The following is a 21,115-nucleotide window of genomic DNA, read 5'->3' as shown; positions in this document are numbered from 1 at the left end:
GATAATTTCCTGGAGTTCGGCATGAAAAATACAGGTTTCTGTGAACTTCCTGGTAGCTTACATTCGGCCTAATTGTTTACATAAGTGAATTAGAGTGATATTTGGCCAAGTAGACTTGTAAGAAATCTCATATTGTTTTTTTTTTTTTTTTTTTTTTTTTGGCAGTCCTTGGTCTTGGACTCAAAGCCTGGCACTGTCTCTGGCTTCTTTTTTTTTTTTTTTTTTTTTTTTTTTGGCCAGTCCTGGGCCTTGGACTCAGGGCCTGAGCACTGTCCCTGGCTTCTTCCCACTCAAGGCTAGCACTCTGCCACTTGAGCCACAGCGCCGCTTCTGGCCGTTTTCTGTATATGTGGTGCTGGGGAATCGAACCTAGAGCCTCGTGTGTCTGAGGCAGGCACTCTTTGCCACTAGGCTATATCCCCAGCCCTCTGGCTTCTTTTTGCTCAAGGCTAATACTCTGCCACTTGAGCCACAGCACCACTTCTGGCCTTTTCTGTTTATATGGTGCTGAGGAATCTAACCCAAAGCTTCATGCATGCAAGGCAAGTACTCTACCACTAAGCCATATATCCAGTCCTCAGATTGAATTTTTTAAATTTGAGACTAGGAAGCTAAGTCAACAAGAAGTTACTAGACTGGATCTGTAGCACCAGTGGGTGCGGCTGAATTCCTTTTGTCTTGAGGTTTCCCCAAATAGTCTAAGGTTCTTTTTTCATGCCAGTATTGGGGCCTGAACTCAGGACCCTGAGCTCTTACTTGGCTTTTTCGCACAAGGCTGGTGCTCTATTAATTGAACTACAATCCCACTTAGGGCTTTTGCTGGTAATTGGAGATGAGAGTCTCAGACTTCCCTGCCTGGGTTGAGTTTGAACTGCAATCCTCACCTTTCAGTCTCCTGAGTAGTTAGGATTATAGGCATGAGCCACCAGTACCTGGCCTAATCTAATGCTAGTTTATAAGGAACTGATCTTGTAAGTTTGGGAACCCTGTGTGAGTAAGATTGGTTTTTCCAAAGGTCTTTGTAAGCACTGGCTCCACTGAATTAATGTTCAGTTCCTTAACATTTTTGCTATTTGAATCTGTGCACATCATTCTCAAAATGTAACATTCTTGACATACCAATTTTCTCAATTATAACCTATTACAAGAACAGTTTGCTTTGAATTTATGTAAATAACTGCTTGTCCTGAAAATAAGAATATTCTGCTTGAGCTTTAGAATAATGGAGAGTTCAGGTAGGGAGAAAAATGAAAAGAGATGGAGGAGACTGTCCTTATGCCCAGAAAAACAGAAGATTTAAAGAGCTAGCAATATTTCATACAGCAACAACAAAAAAGCCATAAAATTACAACCATTCTTCATCAGTTCATTCAGTACCATTTAGCTAATTCTTGTTCTACTTGATCTTGGGTTATCATCAGTTTTATGAACCTGTTAGCTTCTTTGCTAGAGTTATGAAAGTCCTTACTCAGTCTAGTGGAATGATCTCAAAGTTATTGAAGCAGTACCCACTTAGAAACATCTAACCCATAGTACCTGTTTGGGGGTCTCTAAAAAGTCCCTTAAAGATTTGTGTAGCTAATTGCAAGAGATTTTAGAGAGGCATCTGAATAAATCAGTTAACTATAAGTGAATGACAAATGATTTAGATTTAATGGGGGTTTGTGAAATTGATATACTTGACAGGGAAATTTGCTTATTTTATGACATTTTAAAGTACCTGGAATTGATGGATGATAATATGTTAGGGCACTGACATATTTCTAGGAGCTTCATACAGTGAAGTACTTGTTCAGATATAGCCTAGTGAAAATTAAGCATCATTTTTCATTTGCCAGTATTTCCTATACAATTTAACATTATCAACGACCAGGGCATGGCTTAAATGGTAGCAAACCTTCCTAACAAATGAGAGGACCTGAGTTCAAACCCCAGTACCACCAAATTTAAATAATACAAAAATACATATTATTGGGCTGGGAATATGGTCTAGTGGTAGAGTGCTTGCCTAGCATGCACGAAGCCCGGGGTTTGATTCCTCAGCACCACATAAACAGAAAAGGCTAGAAGTGGTGCTGTGGCTCAAGTTGTAGAGTGCTAGCCTTGAGCAAAAAGAAGCCAGGGACAGTGCTCAGGCCCTGAGTTCAAGCCCCAGGACTGGCAAATAATAATTATACATACATATATATATATATATGCGTACACACATACATAATCATATAAGTCTAGCTTTTTTTTTTGTTCTTAGCCTCCCAAAAGCTAAGATGGCAGGTGTATGGTAATGTGCTTACCTATAGGTTGGGAAGGAGTCTCATGAATTTTTCTATCCTAACTGGCCTCAAAGTGAAATCCTTGAATTGGCTCCCAAGTAGCTAGGATTACAGGCATGAGCTACCAGCCTGTACTTTTTTTTTTGTGGGGGGGGCTGGGTGCTATCTCTGATCTTTTTGCTCAAGGCCAGCACTTTACCACTTAAGTCGCTAGGATTACAGGTGTGAACCACTATTGTCTGGCAATGCTTTTTTTTGAGAAATAATCTCACTTCCTGCCTATGTGTGTACCTGGATCCTGATGCTCCTCTTTGTGTATCCTACAGTTGCTGGGATAATGGGCACACACCATCACACCCAGCTTATGTCATTAAACTGGATCCTTGTATACTTTTTGCCTCTGCTGGCTGAAAGCTCCACTTATACTCAGCCTCCCAAGTAGGATTACAGGAGTGCAACATCAGTATAAATTACTATAAAAAACAAACAAGACTGGGATTGAGACAGATCAGAAGGACCCAACTCTCCCGAAGGATATTTACCAGAGTTAATTGAATACTGTTGCTGGGTGCTGGTGTTGCATGCCTGTAATTCTAGCTACCTGGGAAGCTGAGATCTGAGAATCAGCCCAGAAAGGAAAATCTATGAGACTCTTATCTCTAACCACCAAGAAGCCAGAAGTGGAGCTGTGGCTCAAGTGGTAGAGTGCTAGCCTTGAGCAAACAAGCTCAAGGACATGCCCAGGCCCAGAGATTAAACCCTAGGACTGGCACCAAAACCAAAACGATGAGAAGAAAACACAAGAAAACCCCAGTGTTGGCAACATTTGACTTACAACTTATACTTCAGAATAGACTGCTTCATAACATCTTCATTGGTACTTAGTCTGTGGCATGTTCAAAACATTGTTTAAATATTAATGTTCAGAACCATAACTATTTTAAATATTTCTTGAATAAAATGATTTGAATAAAATAATTTTGGATAACTAGATCCCAGCCCAAGATAATGAAGGAAGGCCAGATGCAGTGGCAGATGCCGATAGTCCAAACTACTTGGGAGGTAGAGATTGGAAGGATTGTGGTTCAAGGCCAACTGGGGAAAAATTAGGGTACCTCTCTCATCTCAACTGAAAAGCTGTGCTACTGGGGAGGCTTAAGAAGGAGGGAGGTCAAGGTCATCCCCACGGGAAATACAGGTTCTACCTGAAAAATTAACAAAAGCAAAAAGGCTGAATGCATGGTTCAAGTGTTAAAGTGCTTGTATAACAAGCACAAGGCTCTAAGTGAAACTGCCAAAAATAAAAACAAAATGATAGGGTGAAAACTGGAACCCAACCAAACTAACTTTTGTTGCAAGTGAAGTTATATCAAAATAGATATCTTTTGATACAATTTAAGGAAAAGAATGATAGACATCACCTGAGTTGTTTCATAAACTGTGAAGCAAGTGCAATAGAAATAATTTTACTTAATTATAGTATACAATATAAAAGTTGTTTTGTGACGTTGTGAATCAAGTTATAGTTAAAGTAATTAAATTTAATTATAGTATATTACATAATGTTTTTATTTTTAAAAATTATTTTGTGTTGGTCATGGGGCTTGAACTCAGGACCTAGATGTTGTCCCCGAGCTCTTTTTGCTTGAGGCTAGTGCTCTACCATTTTGAACTTCAGCATCACTTCTGGTTTTTGAGTGGTAGGAGATCAGAGTTTCATGGGGCTGGGCAGGAAAGCCAGTGAGACACCTATTTTCAATAAACTACTCAGAAAAAACTAGAATTGACACTGTGGCTCAAGTGGTAGAGTGCTAGCCTTGAGCTCAGGGACAGTGCTCAGGCCCTGAGTTCAAGCCCCAGGACTGGTGGGAAAAAAAAAGTCTCACGGGAACTTTTCTGCCTGAGCTGGCTTTGAACTGTGATTCTTAGATCTCAGCCTCTTGAGTAGCTAGGATTACAGGTGTGAGCCACCAGTGCCCGGTGACATGCTATTTTTAATAGTATCCTTTCTTATACTTGATACTTGAACAGGTAGTACTTTTGTACTTATATGCAGTCATTACTCATTCTCATTCTTGTAGCTTGACTACCCCATTTGAGAGTATATCCAGTGATTAAGGTCACTCAAGATGATGTATTCTTTTAACAGTTTATTTTTAGTTTCTAATGAACAAGGCATGGTAGAGTGTATGCCAACTGAAAATATGCTCTGTCAATAAGAAGCTTTTTCTATTTACCAAATGCAAACTCACTGCTTTTTCTCTCATTTTTAGTCTATTGCATCTGCAGACATGGATTTCAACCAGCTTGAGGCATTCTTGACTGCTCAAACCAAAAAACAAGGTGGTATCACATCTGACCAAGCTGCTGTCATTTCCAAGTTTTGGAAGAGCCACAAGATAAAAATCCAAGAGAACCTTATGAACCAGAGCCATTGGGACAATGGACTTCGAGGCTTGAGCTGGAGAGTTGATGGCAAGTCTCAGTCAAGACACTCAGCACAAATACATACCCCTGTTGCCATAATAGAGCTGGAATTTGGGAAAAGTGGACAGGTAAGCTCAATCAACTTCAATTCATAGCCCATTATAAACTGTATTTTCTATTTTATTTTAGTCCATGTAGTAAGATCTTTGTAAAGTCTTGTATATATGTAGAGAGAGAGAGAGAGAGAGAGGGAGATGAAGAGATGACTATAGAAAAGGCCCTGCTTCTCTTAAAAAAATTTTTTTTTTTTTTTGCCAGTCCTGGGCCTTGGACTCAGGGCCTGAGCACTGTCTCTGGCTTCTTTTTGCTCAAGGCTAGCACTCTTCCACTTGAGCTACAGCGCCACTTCTGGCCATTTTCTGTATATGTGGTGCTGGGGAATCGAACCCAGGGCCTCATGTATATGAGGCAGGCACTCTTGCCACTAGGCCATATCCCCAGCCCTCATTTGCTTTTTTATTCTCCATCTCCTCTTCAGTCTTGCTGCTTTTTGGAGCTGGTGAGTTGCTTGCCCTTTGATGAACTGTGTTATATTTCTTTGTGATTTTCGCGTCTGGAGGTGTGTGGGTGGCTTCCCTGGTTTGGTTTTGTGCTGGTCCGTTAGTGGGAGCCTTGTGTCCTGGTGTCCTGGCTCTGAGTTTGGGTTTGACTGTTGTACCTTGCTTCCCAATGGGTGAGCGTGAACTTCTCGGTTGTTGCTGAGGTGGTCACTCTCCCTGCACTTGGGGGCCGGTAGGTTCTGTGTCTTTCTCTGCAGGACAGTGTCCTGCCGCTGTGCTGTGCTGACCCTAGTGTGCCTCTGTTGGGGGTTTGCTGGTCGCTGACTCAGTGTGGCGTGGATGCTTATCTCTTCCTTGGTTCTTTTTTCTACTCTGTACGTTTGTCAGAGGAGCTCACCTCTCAGGCAGTTCGCCTTCCTGTGGACCGCTCTGGGGCAGGTGTTGTTGGGGTTCGGCCCACCCACTTGTGCGAAATGCGCCAAACTGAGTGGGCACGAGGCGATGGAGAGCTCTGCCCTCCTGTGTAGGCGCGCCTACCGGAGCGGGCGCTGCCGCTGTGGCCCCGCCCACCTGAGCGGGTACGCCTACCAGAGCGGGCGCTGTGGCCGGGGGCCCCGTCCACCAGTGTGCTCTGTACCCACTACAAAGGGCGCTGTCGCTTTGGTCCTGCTCACCTGAGCGGGGTACACCTACCAGAGCTGGCGCTGTTGCCGGGGGTCCGCCCACCAGTGTGCTGTGAGTCCACTACAACGGGCGCTGTCGTTGTGGCCCCGCCCACCTGAGTGGGGTATGCCTACCAGAGCGGGTGCTGTCGCCCGGGGCTCCGCCCACCTGTGCGCTGTGTGTGCGCCCACTACAATGGGCGTTGCTGCTGTGGCCCCGTCCACCTGAGCAGGGTACGTCTACCAGAGAGAGCCCTGGGTTGTTGAGTTGTGGATGTGCTTGCACCCTCTCTCGAGTCCTCTGTGGGGGGGCGGTATGTGTGGGGCCCAGTGGGATCAACTGTCCAGGTGTGGGTTAGCGCCCTCAGACTGCTCCTCTGCTTTGGGGGGGGGGGTGTGATCAGGCCCAGATGTCCCTGCTGTGCTGGTATTGCCCACCAGCTTCTGAGATTTAAGTTGTAAAAGTCCGCAAGGTCCAGGCGCCTCAGGTGGGGCTTGCACTGCCGGCCGTCTCCCGGCCCCTGTTGGGAAGGGGGCAGGGCCTATTCGGTCAGTTCCCGCTTCTGGGCGGCTTTGGGTCTGCTCCGCCCTTCACCTGCTAAACTCCTGTGACTTCCCAACGCCTGATAGGAGCTTTCCGTCTGATTTGGGGGTTCTTTGTTCCCTCGGGATGGGGAGGGGGAGGTAGGTAGATCTATCTTCTTTGTAGGGTTTGGGCCTCTGATAGCTGGTCTCCCTTTGGGGGAGGGGGTAACAGGGCTCACTGGTCCTGGATTGTGTGTGTGTCCCACGCCGCCGTTGGTCCTTCGGGAGTGGAATTCAGTGGTGTGGCGAAAGGTCGTGGTGGCGTCCCTGGCTCTCCCCTTCTGCACCGCTGGGTTCCCCAGCCGCTTAAGTCCGTTCCCGGTGTGGACCCGAACTTCCCGTCGCCGCCGTGTGTCTTGGTCCGCACTCTCCCTAGTGCCCGTGGAGTCCCACTGTCTGGACTCTACGCTCCCGGCAGTCGTTCTGCCGATGGCCAGGTCCCCTTTCCCAGCCTGGCCCTGTTTGGCCCAGGGTCGGCTGGTGGGGGGAGTGTGCCCTGTAGATTCTCCGGCTCCGTGTAGGTTTTCGGCTCTTCTTTTTTTTTTTTTTTTTTGGCCAGTCCTGGGCCTTGGACTCAGGGCCTGAGCACTGTCCCTGGCTTCTTCCCGCTCAAGGCTAGCACTCCGCCACTTGAGCCACAGCGCCGCTTCTGGCCGTTTTCTGTATATGTGGTGCTGGGGAATCGAACCTAGGGCCTCGTGTATCCGAGGCAGGCACTGTTGCCACTAGGCTATATCCCCAGCCCCCAGCTCTTCTTTTTTGCTCCTTTTTGTTTTCCTGCGTTTCTCCACTGCTTCTGGCTGCTGGTTTTGCTGGGTTCTTGATGGGGTGTTGGGTGCTGGAGTTCCCAGCTCGCTGTTCAGTTGGAGGGAGTCGGGGTGCCTCCCTACTGTGGCGGCGCCATCTTCCTTCTCAGTACTTGGATTTTTAAATCCTTGCCTTGTACTTGATAGGAAAGTGCTTGAGCCACATCCCTAGTCCTCCTAATGGGCTTAAAAAATGTCTTTTCTTTGCAAACTCATTGCCCCTGTACAGGGTTTTGGCACTGCTGAAGTCCTCAAGCCTCTAATTAGTGGCCTGCCAACAGCCCTTGGTGTTGGATTTACTTCAGATTGTTGCCATTCAGGCTCTGTGTCTATTCTTGTGAACAGATGAGGAGCTTGAGAGGAAGCCAGGAAACTCAGCCTTAAGAGGACTTGGAAACAATTTTTGGATTTAAGTCCGTTGTCCTAAACTCCAGGCAATGTTGTATCATGCCTAGAAAAGTCCAAGCGGCTTGTGTTTGTCTAGTATTTGGGTGCTGGCTATTTAGCTGTGGGTTTCATTCTACCACATTCCTGCCATCTGAAGGCCTCAGGTCTGTGCCCATTCTTAAGCATATTTTGAGAAAGTTGTGATAACATATACATAACATAACATTTATCACTTTAACCATTTTAAATTGTATAGTCCAGCACTATTAAATATATCTGCAATATCTTATGACAATTACTTATGACCATTTTGAGAACTTTTCATTATCCTAAACATAAATTCAGCATCATTATACAGTAACTCCCCACTTCTGCCTCTGTACTGCTCCTGCTGACTTTCATTGTATTATCTTATCTTCCTTTCTTTTTCTTTTCTTGTTTTTTTTTTGTTGTTGTTGTTTTTTTTGCCAGTCCTGGGCCTTGAACTCAGGGCCTGAGCACTGTCCCTGGCTTCTTTTTGCTTAAGGCCACTTGAGCCACAGCGCCACTTCTGGCACTTTATATGTGGTGCGGAGGAATCGAACTTTAGGGCTTCATGTATACAAGGCAAGCACTCTACCACTAGACCATATTCCCAGCCCTGTATTTTCTTTCTGTATGCATTTGTTTATTCTAGGTACCTTAGGTAAATGGAAGCATACAATTGTTGTCTTTTTGTCTGGTTTATTTTACTTAGTGTAGTATTTTCAGGGTTCATCATACTATAGCATGTATCAGAATTTCAGTATTATGGCTGAATAATAGTCCATTAAATGTATATGCTACATTTTGTTTATCCATCAACAGATGGACATTGGGTTGCTTCCATTCTTTGACTATTGAACATGGGTGTACAGATACCTGCTTTTAATTCATTTGGCTTTTATGACAGCTAGGATCAGGCTTACTGGATCACTTCTATATTACTTTTCAAGCTTCCAAACTACCACAGTTTCAGCACATTCTCAATAATACACTGGTTCCCTTCCCTGCAGTAGTTTTGATCTTAATGGGTATGAAATGGTGCCTAATTGTAGTTTGGGGTTGAATTCCTTAATTAGTGATAATGAACATCTTTAGGGAAATGTTTTTTTCAAGTTCTGTACATTATTATTATTAATTTACTGTTATTTTAGAGGTGATATACAGCAGGGTTACATTTACATACATCAGGTAATAAGTACATTTCCTTTCATACAGTGTCATCTGTTCCCTCATTCTCTTCCATTCTCTCCCATCTCTAACAATGAGTTGCATAGTTCATTTTCAATAATATCCCCTTTCTTCCTTGAATTCTGTGCCATCTTCCTGCCCTTCTACAAATGCAGATGTGCACATGAATACATTGTATGTAAGGTAACAAATACAGAAAAACTAAAAAACAAATTAAGAAAAAAGTCCTTTGTTTCCTTATCTTTGGAGTTCCTTTCAATATTTTGTTCAGTGTATTTTTTATATACATATGAAGAGGCACTTGGGTATTGTCCCTTTGTGATTCTCTTCTGGTCTTACTGTATGTGAGTATTCAGAATTCTGTGTAATTTGTCATATCAGTGAGTTTTAGATAATATACCAGGGAAAACATGGGCCCCTTGTCTCTCTGATCTTGGCTTAACTCACTTAACATGATTTGTTCTAGTTCCAGTCTATTTTCCTGCATATGACATTATTTTATTATTTCTAATGGCTGTGTAAAATTCCATGGTAGATGATGATGATGATGATGATGATATATGTGTGTTGGGCTTGGCATTATTACTCTTGAGCTACACCTATACTTCAACCCTTTTAGCTGTTTAGAGATCAGTCTCAAGGACTTACCTGCCTAGGCTAGCATCAGTCCTCAGATTTCAGACTTCTGAGTAACTAGGATTACAGGCATGAACCACTGTTGTCTGGGCTCTTCTTTTTGGTGCTTGAGGGGCTTGAACTCAGGACCTGGAAGCTATCCCTAAGCTCTTCTGCTCAAAGCTAACACTCTGCCACTTTGAGCCACAGCACCACTTCAAGTTTTAGAGTGGTTAAATGCAGGTAAGAGTCTTATGGGGACTTTTTGGCCTGGACTGGCTTCAAATTGTGATCCTCAGATCTCAGCCTCCTGAGTAACCAGGAGTCACCAGCTCTACCATTGAGCTGCACACCACCCTCAATCCTGCATTTTTCACATTTCTGAATAAATATTTGTAAAATTTAAAAATACACGTTTCTGATCACAAAATATTCTGTATTATTCTTATAATTATCATTACTTAGGCAATGAAATTTACAGTGTTTAGACTTAAATCTATCAGATACTATTTTTATTTTGCTTATACTCTGCAAAAATAGAAGCTAGACCTAACATGTTTCTTTTTTATTTCCTTTCTTGTTTCTTTCCATAAAATTTTATTATCTTTAAATAGTTGTACAGAGGTTTCAATTCAACATGTTCATTTATATGTACAGTGCATAATCTTCCTCCACCCGTCTGTCTTAGTCCCACTCATCCCCTCAAGTTTCCTAGTTCCATTGTCACATGTGTACATTACTAGGACTGTATTAGTCCACAGTTCTTCTCTCCATTGAACCAACTCTTTCCCTTTAAGCCCTAGTGTAGGGGATGGCTATGCCTTTAAGACCTGGGGTGGCTCTAGCCACTCCCACCTCCTTCCGGTTTCTAAACCAGAAGAGAAGCCAAACCAGCCCCCGCCTCTTGATGGCGAGCATGTTGTGATGGCAGCGCCGGTTGAGCCAGAGGCAGAGCCAAGAGGTTTCCGCCTCTGCGGGAAGTCCCGTGACATCACCGTGATGGACACGCTCGTTAGCCTATCGTTGGCACCTGGCCAGTCTCTCTCCTTTGCGCGTCACTGCTGGTATAAGTGTATTTGCCCTCCCCCTTATTAAACCAGAACATCCCTTGAGGGTTCTCTGAGACCCCACGCCCCCATGTCTTCCTTGGCGAGTATAGGGAGGGGGTAGGGCATCTCGCCACCACACGCTGACCGAGGCTATCCGTGGACCTTGCCCCCGCAGTCAATCCCTACTGGCCATGGGATGTGTTGAGGGTGATAGGGGACCACACAGAAGAGGCAGAGAGGCCCAGGACCTCCACCCGGATGGAGGTAGAGCTAAGCCTGGCACCTAGTCCCTGAAACAAGACATATCTCAGCTTCCTGGTATTTATTTTGTTAAACTGTCTGTTAATTGTTCAGAAGTGTTACATCATGGAAACTAAGATCTCTTTCAACTAAAGTATAAATGCCTGCAAGATTGATTATGAACCTAATGATATTCTTTATAAGTTATGCCATTGTATTCTGTAGATAAATATACTAAACATATATACTTGGCTATTTTTTGCTTTTTGTTTGCAAAGCTTGAGATGGATCCCAGGGCCTTCCTTGCACATTCTAGGCAAGTAGTTGAGTTACATCCTAACCACAGTCCTGTATTTTGCTGTTGGTGGTTGTGTTCCAAGGAGGTTAAACAGGAATTTTGTATTGAATCTGTCTGGAAGAACTTTGAAGTTATTTTTGAGTACTTCTGTAGATTTTCTTGAGGGCTGCATAAATCTGAGTTAAACATGACATTTCCCTTCCTGTGTAATCTTTGAGTGTTCTGTTTATAAGGCTCTTCTGCAACATGAAATGTTACCTTGCACAATAAATGTAAATAGTGTATTTGCCATTGTAAGATTATTTTGTACTCAAATTTGTGTATAATACTATTCTGATCTATAATTTCTTTTTCTCTCAACCAAGATTTTAAAATTGAAAATAGATGATATATATGAACATTTAAGATGTAGTAGTCATTTGTAATATTACAAGATTTGTCATATAGTTTGATATTTTTATGTATACTCTAATACTTTCTGTATTTTAAAAAAATGATAGGCCATTAGCCTAGAGCTGTTAAGATATGTACTATGTATTCACTTCTTCCAAATATTCATTAACCTCCAGGCACTGATGGTTCATGCCAGTCCTAGCTACTCAAGAGACTGAGAGCTTAGGATAGAGCCAGCCAGCCAGACAAATCTGAAGGACTCTTATCTCCAATTAACCAGCAAAAAATTGAAAGTAGAAGTGTGGCATAAGTGGTAAAGGGCCACTGTGAACAAAAAAGCAGAGCTCAAGATCCAGAGTTCAGGCCCCAGTACCAGTTCCTTCCTCTTTCTGTCTGTCTATCTCTGTCTCTGTCTCTGCCTCTGCCTCTGCCTCTGCCTCTGCCTCTCCCCTCCCTTCAGTAATACTGAGCTCATGGCTTTAACACTTACAAGGTAAGCACTCTACCCTGAGCCATACCTCTGGCCCTGGCAATTCCTTCCTTCCTTCCTTCCTTCCTTCCTTCCTTCCTTCCTTCCTTCCTTCCTTCCTTCCCTCCCTCCCTCCCTCCCTCCCTCCCTCCCTCCCTCCCTCCCTCCCTCCCTCCCTCCCTCCCTGTTGGGGAGCTGGAACTCTGATCCCAGCTGCTCACTGTCCCTGAGATCTTTTGCTCAAGGCTAGTGCTCTACCACTTGATCCACAGCTCTACTTCCAGTTTTCTAGTGGATAATTGGAGATTAGAGTCTCATGGACTTTCCTGCCCAGTCTGGCTTTGAACTGTGATCCTCAGAGCTTAGACACCCGAGTAATAGGATTACAGGCATGACTGGTGACCAGTGTCCAGCTTAGTTTCTTTTTTAATATGACTAATTATGTCCTAAGTTCTGAACTATGTAGCTTGCATCTCTTTTACATGTTCTCCATGCAATCTACATGCTTAAAATAGTTCCTCAAACATTTCAAATGTTTACTTTAACATTTAAGTGAGTATACTAGTGATAACATCCACCATACATATTTTACCAATTATTGTGAGCCTTGGAAATAAGCACTAAATTTTACAATTTGATAAAAAAAATTAAATAGAATGTAGTAGGTGGTTATATCTTTTAAAAACTTTTCTATTGACAGTCCCCCAGGTTTATAAGTTTATAGTTTTATAACTTATAGTGTTAGCTTAATATATTGGATTTGTATCTGTTTTTATTTACCTTAACCTGAGGTTATTTGTTTTATTTATTTGTTTGTTTGTTTTGTCGGTTGTAGGGCTTGAACTCAGGGCCTGAACACTGTCCATGAGCTTTTTTGCTCAAGGCTAGCATTCTACCATTTTGAGCCACAGTGCCATTTCCGGTTTTCTGGTGGTTATTTGGAGGTAAGAGTCTCACTGACTTTCCTGCCTAGATTGACTCTGAACTGCAATCCTAGGATTACAAGCATGAGCCACCAGCACCTGGCTCTGAGGTTATTTTTTTAAGAAATGATAGTACTATTAAGAAGAACTTCAGGTGATTAATAAGAGTGCAAACTACATATAACTTGGAGGTGTAAACATTATCTTAGTAAATGAAGAGTGAAGGTAAATCCTACTTTGAGGCAGCAGTGACTCCATTTTGAAACCGTAGCCATCTTGTTGTTTATGTTGAACTGTAAGAACTTGACTTGTTTGTGCTGAGACTGCTAAACTGTAAATTCCTTAAACAAACTATCTTAAAGCCAGTCAGGCCCCACTCTGTGCTATCTAAACTTGGGCCTGCACAAGCTCTTGAGAAATGGCCATGCTAGCCAAAGATAAACAGGCACTGTGAGCCCACCCTGGCCGCCAAAATATTCCATCTAGCAGGACAGGTTGTCAGAACCCAGACAGCCGAGAGACTGTTTTGATAACCTCTGTCTACCCTGGAATGTTGCCCCTAGCCCAGAGCCAATCAGATCTGTAAACACCTGGTTACTGTAACTTTGTGGTTTTTGCCTTTATAAACCCCATAAGATTTCAGCTCGGGGGTCCTCCTCCCTATCTCCGCTGCATTGGTGAATGGGACAAGGCCCAAGCTGCAGCTTGCCTGAATAAAGCCTTGCTTTTGCATTTCGGAACATCTGGCTCTCGGTGGTCTTCTTGGAGGTCGTCTCGTGACTTGGGCATAACAGTAAACATTATCTTAGTTCTTCATTTGTCTATATTAGCCTTTGCCTCACTATTCTTTTTTTTTTTTTTTAGTTATTACTTTTTTATTATTAATTGAACATAAATTTTTTTACAAGGTGTTGTGCAAACAGGGTGCAGTTACATAGTAGGGCAGTGTGTACATTTCTTTGCCTCACTATTCTTGTCTCTTTTGGAAGTTTATCTTGGTCTTCTGATCTCTTAACTTTTCTTACCGAATCTGCTTGTTCCAGTAAGACATCATTACACTACACTTTACACTACACTTATTATTTTATCTGCCTCTATTTGCAGTTTTACAGTGAGGTACTCTATTCTGTCTTACCCAACCCCTGCTGACCTTGGTTTAGGGTGTCTGCCTTCACTTGCAGGCATCTTTCTTAACTTGGTTTTGTAAATCCTTCCTATAGTAAATCTGCACAGTGTAATCAACCATGCGTCTAGAGAACTAGACCTCAGTGATAGAAGACAAAAGTATAACTAGAGCCTACATAATGCTAATATGTTTAGTGAGTACTTTTTTCTTTTTACATTATTTTTGCTTAGTACCTCATCCAACTCTCTTGCTAAAAATCTTAGGTGCATTTGCATCCTGTTATTTCAGTGAAGCATGTTAGAAAGCTTATTGCTCATTGGTAGAGTAGGAACTAAGAACACTAATTTTTTCTTGATGGGCTTTTCCAGTGAAATGCTGAAGAGCCAAGGTGTCATCTGTCATAAGACTCTTCCTTGTGGATGATGTCATTTATGTTAAATTAAATTTTGTTTGAGTTTCATGGTATCACATTCACACTGAATTTCCTTTTATACTGCCACTTTGTAATTATTAGTGACTTTTAAAATAAAAGAGGGTTTGTGTTTTCAGGAAGAGCTGGGATTTGATCTCTAATGAATCATAAAGGAAGGCTTTTATGGTAGGATTTTAGTGACCTTTACTCAGATTATCTGTGTCTGACAAAGAAACCAAGTTTGTAATTCTGTTAACATTTATGTCTAAGAACATCTGCTGTCATATCAACAGCACTTGATTATGTGAAAGTCTTTTCTACAGCACTATTCTGTATTTCCTTTTTATTGTTTTGGTGCTTTAGTGTGCATAATATAACCGATCACTTAATTATATGTTCATTTATAATTTCAAGTTCTTTTCCATATAGTTTCTTATTTCTTTAGATACTGTTTTTTTTTTGTTGCTGTTGTTTTGTTTTTTCAGGCCAGTCTTGGGGCTTGAACTCAGGATGTAAGCACTGTCCCTGGCTTCTTTTTGCTCAAGGCTAGCGCTCTACCACTTGAGCCACAGTGCCACTTCTGGCTTTTTTTCCCTCTATATATGTGCTGCTGATGAATCGAACCCAGGGCTTCATGTGTACGAGGTGAGCACTTTAACACTAGGCCATATTCCTAGCGCCTAGATACTTTTTGAGCACAGAAACTGTGTGTTATGTACACATAGAACATGGTACAGAATATGCAGATAAATCAGACAATTAAGCTACTATTAAGGAAAATCATCTGTGATTGTCATATAATTAAGATTGACTGGAGTATATAAATTTTGTGAATTTGGTCTTAAAAGTTATTTCAAATCTAACTGCTAAGAACAATTGACTCACGGAAGTAGTAGAAGTATAAGGTATATATCTGCTGTTGAAAGATCTAAGCATGTTCTGTGAAACTAAGGATTGTATACTTCAGTAAAACATAGTATACTCATACATCCCCTGGCTAATACTCTTCCTATTGAGTTATTTAAAGCAGGATACAAAGAAACATTTTCCTAAATCTTATTTTTACATTACTGGGAAATTTGTAGATTACATATTTGGTTACTGCTTTTTACTAACTTACCAAAAAGATGAGTTTTACAGGTTGGATATACTTCTCTTTTGATTTGGAAATGAGAGTATCTGGTATAAAGAGTAACATCCTATAAGAGATGAGTGAGGAAAGCATAGTTCTAGGTGATTTCTGCTGATAATACATGTGTTAGTTCTACTTCTTTTCCCTTTTCTCCTCAGTTAATGCACCAAGGCAAGTGTGACAAAGTTTTTTTTGTTTTTAAATTTAATTTAATTAATTAAAAAAATTTTTTTTGCCAGTTCTGTCCCTGGCTTCCTTTTTGCTCAAAACTAGCACTCTGCCACTTGAGCCACAGTGCCACTTCGGCTTTTTCTGTTTATGTGGTGCTGAGGAATTGAACCCAGGGCTTCATGCATACAAGACGAGCACTCTACTGCTAAGCCATATTCCCAGCCCCTGACAAAATTTTTGGAAAATGTTGAATTAAAAGAGCTTTGGGAGGGAGGGATAGAAGTGTCTTCTTTAAAAATTACTACTTTTTTTTTTGCCAGTCCTGGGGCTTGGACTTGGCCTGAGCACTGTCCCTGGCTTCTTTTTGCTCAAGGCTAACACTCTACCACTTGAGCCACAGTGCTACTTCCGGCTTTTTCTGCTTATGTGGTGCTGAGGAATTGAGCCCAGGGCTTTGTGCATGTAAGGCAAGCACTCTTCCACTAAGCCATATTCCCAGCCCTTAAAAATTACTTATTAATTGATTAGAATGTAGTATAAACATGTGTGGCGATGTAACATTGAAACCCCCTCTCCCCCCCGTATAACTTATATAATCCAGTTTTAAAAAGTTACTTCTTGAAGGATGCTGATGGTTCACACCTATAATCCTAGCTACTCAGGAGGCTGAGATCTAAGGATTGAGGTTCAGAACCAGCCCAGATAGACAAATCTGAGAATCTTTTCTCCATTGACCAAAAAGTCAAGTGGTGGTGTGGCTCAAGTGGTATAGCTCCAGTGGAATGAATAAGGAAATAAAGCCATTAATTCAAGCTCCAGTACCAGCACCAAAAAACGTTAACTTCTTGGTCAAGAAGTACTGCACACTTAGATGGACATGTTGGTTATAACCCCCTCTTGTACAAGCTTTTGCAGTTCAGAAAAAAAAAAATGTTTTTAAAGTGAGAAAAAAATCCAGGTGTCAGTGGCTCACACCTATATTAGCTACTGAGGAGGCCGAGACCTGAGGACCATGAAGCTAGCTGAGGCAGGAATGTCGGTGAGACTCTTCTCTCCAATTAACCACCAAAAAAGCCAGTGTGGCTCAAGTGGTAGAATTCTAGCCTTGAGCATAAGGAGGACAGTGCCCAGGCCCTGAGTTCAAGGTCTAGGATTGGCAAGTATGCAAAGTGAAATAAAATAAGAAGCAATATCTTACATAGCAAGAATTGAAGTATTTGTACTGCCCTACTCTTAAACTGTGTCTGTATGGTAAATTTGAGTCCTACCTTTCATCTAGGATTAAGATATATATGTATGTATGTGTATATAAGGTGTGTGTTTGTATATGTATACGTGTGTATATATGTACATCATATTACATAGGGTTCTATAAAAACCCATATGGGGTGTGATTGCCTGTGATATATTAGAAAATATATCAAAACCAACTGTGAGTGTAGAAATTCAATCTGTTGGGTTGGAAATGTCAGGTAGCAAATTGTGTTTTACTTATATATTTTATTGGTTTTCATGGATAATCACAACCAAATTTTGTCAAAGAATGGAGGATAATAATGAAAGTATACAGGAACTAACACTATTTCGCCCTGGTACCACTTCAAAACTTTTTATTTGTATGTTTATTATAGTACTGAGGATTGAACTGGGAGCTTGGATCATTTCAAGCAAATCCTCTACCACTTGAACCACACCTGCAGCCATTTCTGCCTTTGGTATTTTCAGATGGTTTTGATTGAGCTTGTCATATCTTTACTAGCTTTTGTCTTAACCTTTTAGTTTAACTTCTCACTGAATAACTAATAAACTCAGTATTTTCTACATGTTTTCCATTGTTCAGGGCTTAACTCATTATTTTGTAAGCAGGCCAGACACCATGTATGTTTCATGGAACGCTGGTAAATTTTTCTCATTGTTACAATACCAGTAACACAATGTCCCTGGCTCTATTGCTTTCTAGGAGCAAACACTTAAATAAGATAGGTCATCCTATGTTTTTTAGTGCCAGACAGAGGAGTTTCAGTTTAGAAATTTCTAAATAGGAAAACCAAGAGGTACATGAGGTTGCTAGCACTATAAGACCCAAATTGCATGCTTTGTCATTGTCATTTTTCTTTTTTTAAAAAAATATATTTTATGTAGCTCCATTGCCTATTTTTTTGTAATTTATTTATTATTTGAACACAAATTTTTTGACAAGGTGTGTACAAAAAGGATACAGTTACATAGTAGGGCAGTGTGTACATTTCTTGTGATATCTTACACCCTGTTTTTCTTTCCCTTCCCTAGGTCAGGTAGACATATATACAATACACAATGTACCAAGAACATATACAGTAGCCATGTGACCTATGCCCAAGAAAATTCGCCTAGGGCTTTAAATGTAATGTCGACATTAGACAATATGTCAACAGTACTCTTATATGAACGTACATACATAGCTTTTGAGCTATTGTATTCCACTGAGAGGTCAATTTTTGACCTTTATATGTTGAGTAGTTGTTTGGTTTTAGTTACATACTGTTGGGTCGCTGCCCCAATCCTGTGGGAAATACCATTTGACAAGTACTTTTTGGTTTCACAGACCTGGTCTCTACTGTCTCTCCGTCACCCCTCCTTAACAGTCATATATCAAGGAGATCATGCCCCTTTGTTTTCTGTGTTCTAGGCTTGTCTCACTCAATGTTATTTGTTCACGTTCTGACCATTTCCCTGCGAATAACAATATTTCACCATTCCTAATCGCTATGTAGTATTCCATTGTGTATAGGTACCATATTTTTTGAATCCATTCATCTGTGGAGGGGCATCTGGGTTGTTTTCATATTTTGGCTATTGTGAATTGTGCCGCGATAAACATGGAAGTACAAATGTCTTTTTGTTATCTTGGGATCTGCTGTTCATGATAAATGCCTAGGAGTGGTATGGCTGGGTCATAGGGTAGGTCTATATTGAGCTTTTTGAGAAACCTCCATACTGATCTCCAAAGTGGTTGTACTAATTTGCACTCCCACCAACAATGGAGAAGGTTCCTCTTTCTCCGCACCCCCTCCAGCATTTGTTGTTGCCTGAGTTCAGAGTATAGGCCATTCTAACTGGGGTGGGGTGGTATCTCAGGGTTGTTTTTATTTGCATTTCCTTTACTACCAGGGATGTTGAACATTTCCTCATATGTTTCTTTGCCATTTTTATGTCTTCTCTTGTGAAGTCTCTCTTTAGCTCCTTTGCCCATTTCCTAATTGGTTTATTGGGCTTGGAGGGGCTTAGTTTTTTTAGTTCTCTGTAGATGACAGATATTAGGCCTTTGTCTATTGCTGTGCTGGTAAAGATCCTTTCCCATATAGTTGGCTGTCTTTCTAGTGGTCCGTGGAGTCCTGCTGTCTGGACTCTGCACTCCTGGTGTGGGTTTTCGGCAGTCGGTCTGCCGATTGCCGGGTCCCCTTTCCCAGCCTGGCCCTGTTTGGGCCAGGGTCGGCTGGTGGGGGGAGGGTACCCCGGAGATTCTCCGGCTCCGTGGAGGTTATAGGCTCTTCTTTTTTTGCTCCTTTTTGTTTCCTGCGTTTCTCCACTGCTTCTGGCTGCTGGTTTTGCTGGGTTCTTGAAGGGGTGTTGGGTGCTGGAGTTCCCAGCTCGCTATTCAAGTTGGAGCGAGTTGGGGTGCCTCCCTACTGTGGCGGCCCTATCTTCCTCTTTGCATTGCCTCATTGTCATTTTTATGTGAATAACCAGAAACAGCTACTGAGTGTATGTTCTCTGTAAGACATTACCATTTTAGATGTTTAATTTTTGTGTTTTCTTTGATGAAGCATTCAGGAACATGATTTCCTATTTGGCTTAGGTAAAAATTTGCATTGGACTACTTGCAGATCTAAGCCACTATCACAAAGACCTCTGTAGCACTGGGTTTAAGACACAGTAGAGTGGAATCCAGTGGATGTCTACATGAGTTGTGTCATTTTGCATACTGGTACATTTTTTAAAAAGGGAGATGACGCATCTCATTCAAGCTTTTTACATCTTATCTCTTTTTTTCAGTATGCATTATAAGAGTATTTAAATTTATATAGAATTTATACAGAATATGATATAAATAATTTACATTCTTTTGAATGTAAAACTACTCAGGAAATTAAAATAGGTTATTAGCAGTGTTCTCAGACTGGTGTTAAGTGTCAGTTCTGTATCTAATGTTAAAAGAAAGCTGGCATTTATTTATAATCTGTAGCTATCAAGATAGGAATGTTGGCTGGGAGTGTGGCTTAATGCTAGAGTGTTTGCCTAGCATTCATGAAGCCCTGGGTTTGATTCCTCAGCACCACATACACAGAAAAAGCTGGAAGTGACAGTGTGACTCCAGTGGTAGAGTGCCGAACAAAAGAAGCTCAGGACAGTGTCCAATCCTTGAGTTCAAGCCCCAGGACTGAAAAAAAAAAGAGGAAGGTTTTTTTTTTTAGCATCAAGATCTATTACTTAGGCTGGGGATATGGCCTAGTGGCAAGAGTGCTTGCCTCGCCTCATATACAGGAAGCCCTGGGCTTGATTCCTCAGCATCACATATATAGAAAACGGCCAGAAGTGGTAATGTGGCTCAAGTGGTAGAGTACTAGCCTTGAGCAAAAAGAAAAGAAGCAGGGACAGTACTCAGGCCCTGAGTTCAAGGCCCAGGACTGGTAAGAAAAAAATCTATTACTTGGTGGCTATTTCTTCTTAAATCAATATGAAATTGTTTCAAGTTCATTCAGCAAACATAAACCTCTTTCCTATGGTTGACTGGTAGAGTGAGTATCTTTCACAGAGTATGTTCTATGACATTTAGTACTATACTTTAAATCTTGTTTGGTTGTACATTATCTTATGTCATTGCAACAATATTGTGAGTTAAGATAAATATTCAAATCTTGTTTTAACAAATAAAAGGCTAAAAAACTGCTTACTGCACAGCCCACGTGAGTAATTTGAAGCATAGATAAGAAGAATTGAACTTACATTTCAGTTCTCTGTCCTTTTCTGGGGATCACATATATACATTTTAGGGCTGGGGATATGGCCTAGTGGCAAGAGTGCCTGCCTCGAATACACGAGGCCCTAGGTTCGATTCCCCAGCACCACATACACAGAAAACGGCCAGAAGTGGCGCTGTGGCTCAAGTGGCAGAGTGCTAGCCTTGATCAAAAAGAAGCCAGGGACAGTGCTCAGGCCCTGAGTCCAAGGCCCAGGACTGGCCAAAAAAAAAAAAAAAAAAAAAAAAAAACATATATACATTTTAAATTCATTGTACGTTACAACCTCAATATATATTTTATATATGCATATATACCCTCACGTACACGCACAGACACTTGAGCTATGAGCCCAGCAAGATAAAATTTTGGATACAA

General features: G+C 41.6%; 1 protein-coding gene across 2 annotated transcripts in view; it reads left to right on the top strand.

The window, feature by feature from the left end:
• Window positions 1-21,115, top strand: part of Commd1 (copper metabolism domain containing 1) — a 118,169-nt gene that overhangs the window by 29,707 nt on the left and 67,347 nt on the right. For both annotated transcript variants that reach the window (XM_048352842.1, XM_048352843.1), the window contains exon 2: window positions 4,544-4,825. In XM_048352842.1, coding sequence (XP_048208799.1) covers window positions 4,544-4,825 — 282 coding nt within the window. The remainder of the gene's footprint in view (window positions 1-4,543; window positions 4,826-21,115) is intronic.

This window comes from Perognathus longimembris, chromosome 8, assembly GCF_023159225.1.
Source record: "Perognathus longimembris pacificus isolate PPM17 chromosome 8, ASM2315922v1, whole genome shotgun sequence".
Lineage (NCBI taxonomy): Eukaryota > Metazoa > Chordata > Mammalia > Rodentia > Heteromyidae > Perognathus > Perognathus longimembris.
The sequence above is the reverse complement of the archived record's forward strand: the minus strand, read 5'-3'. Positions and strand labels throughout refer to the sequence as shown.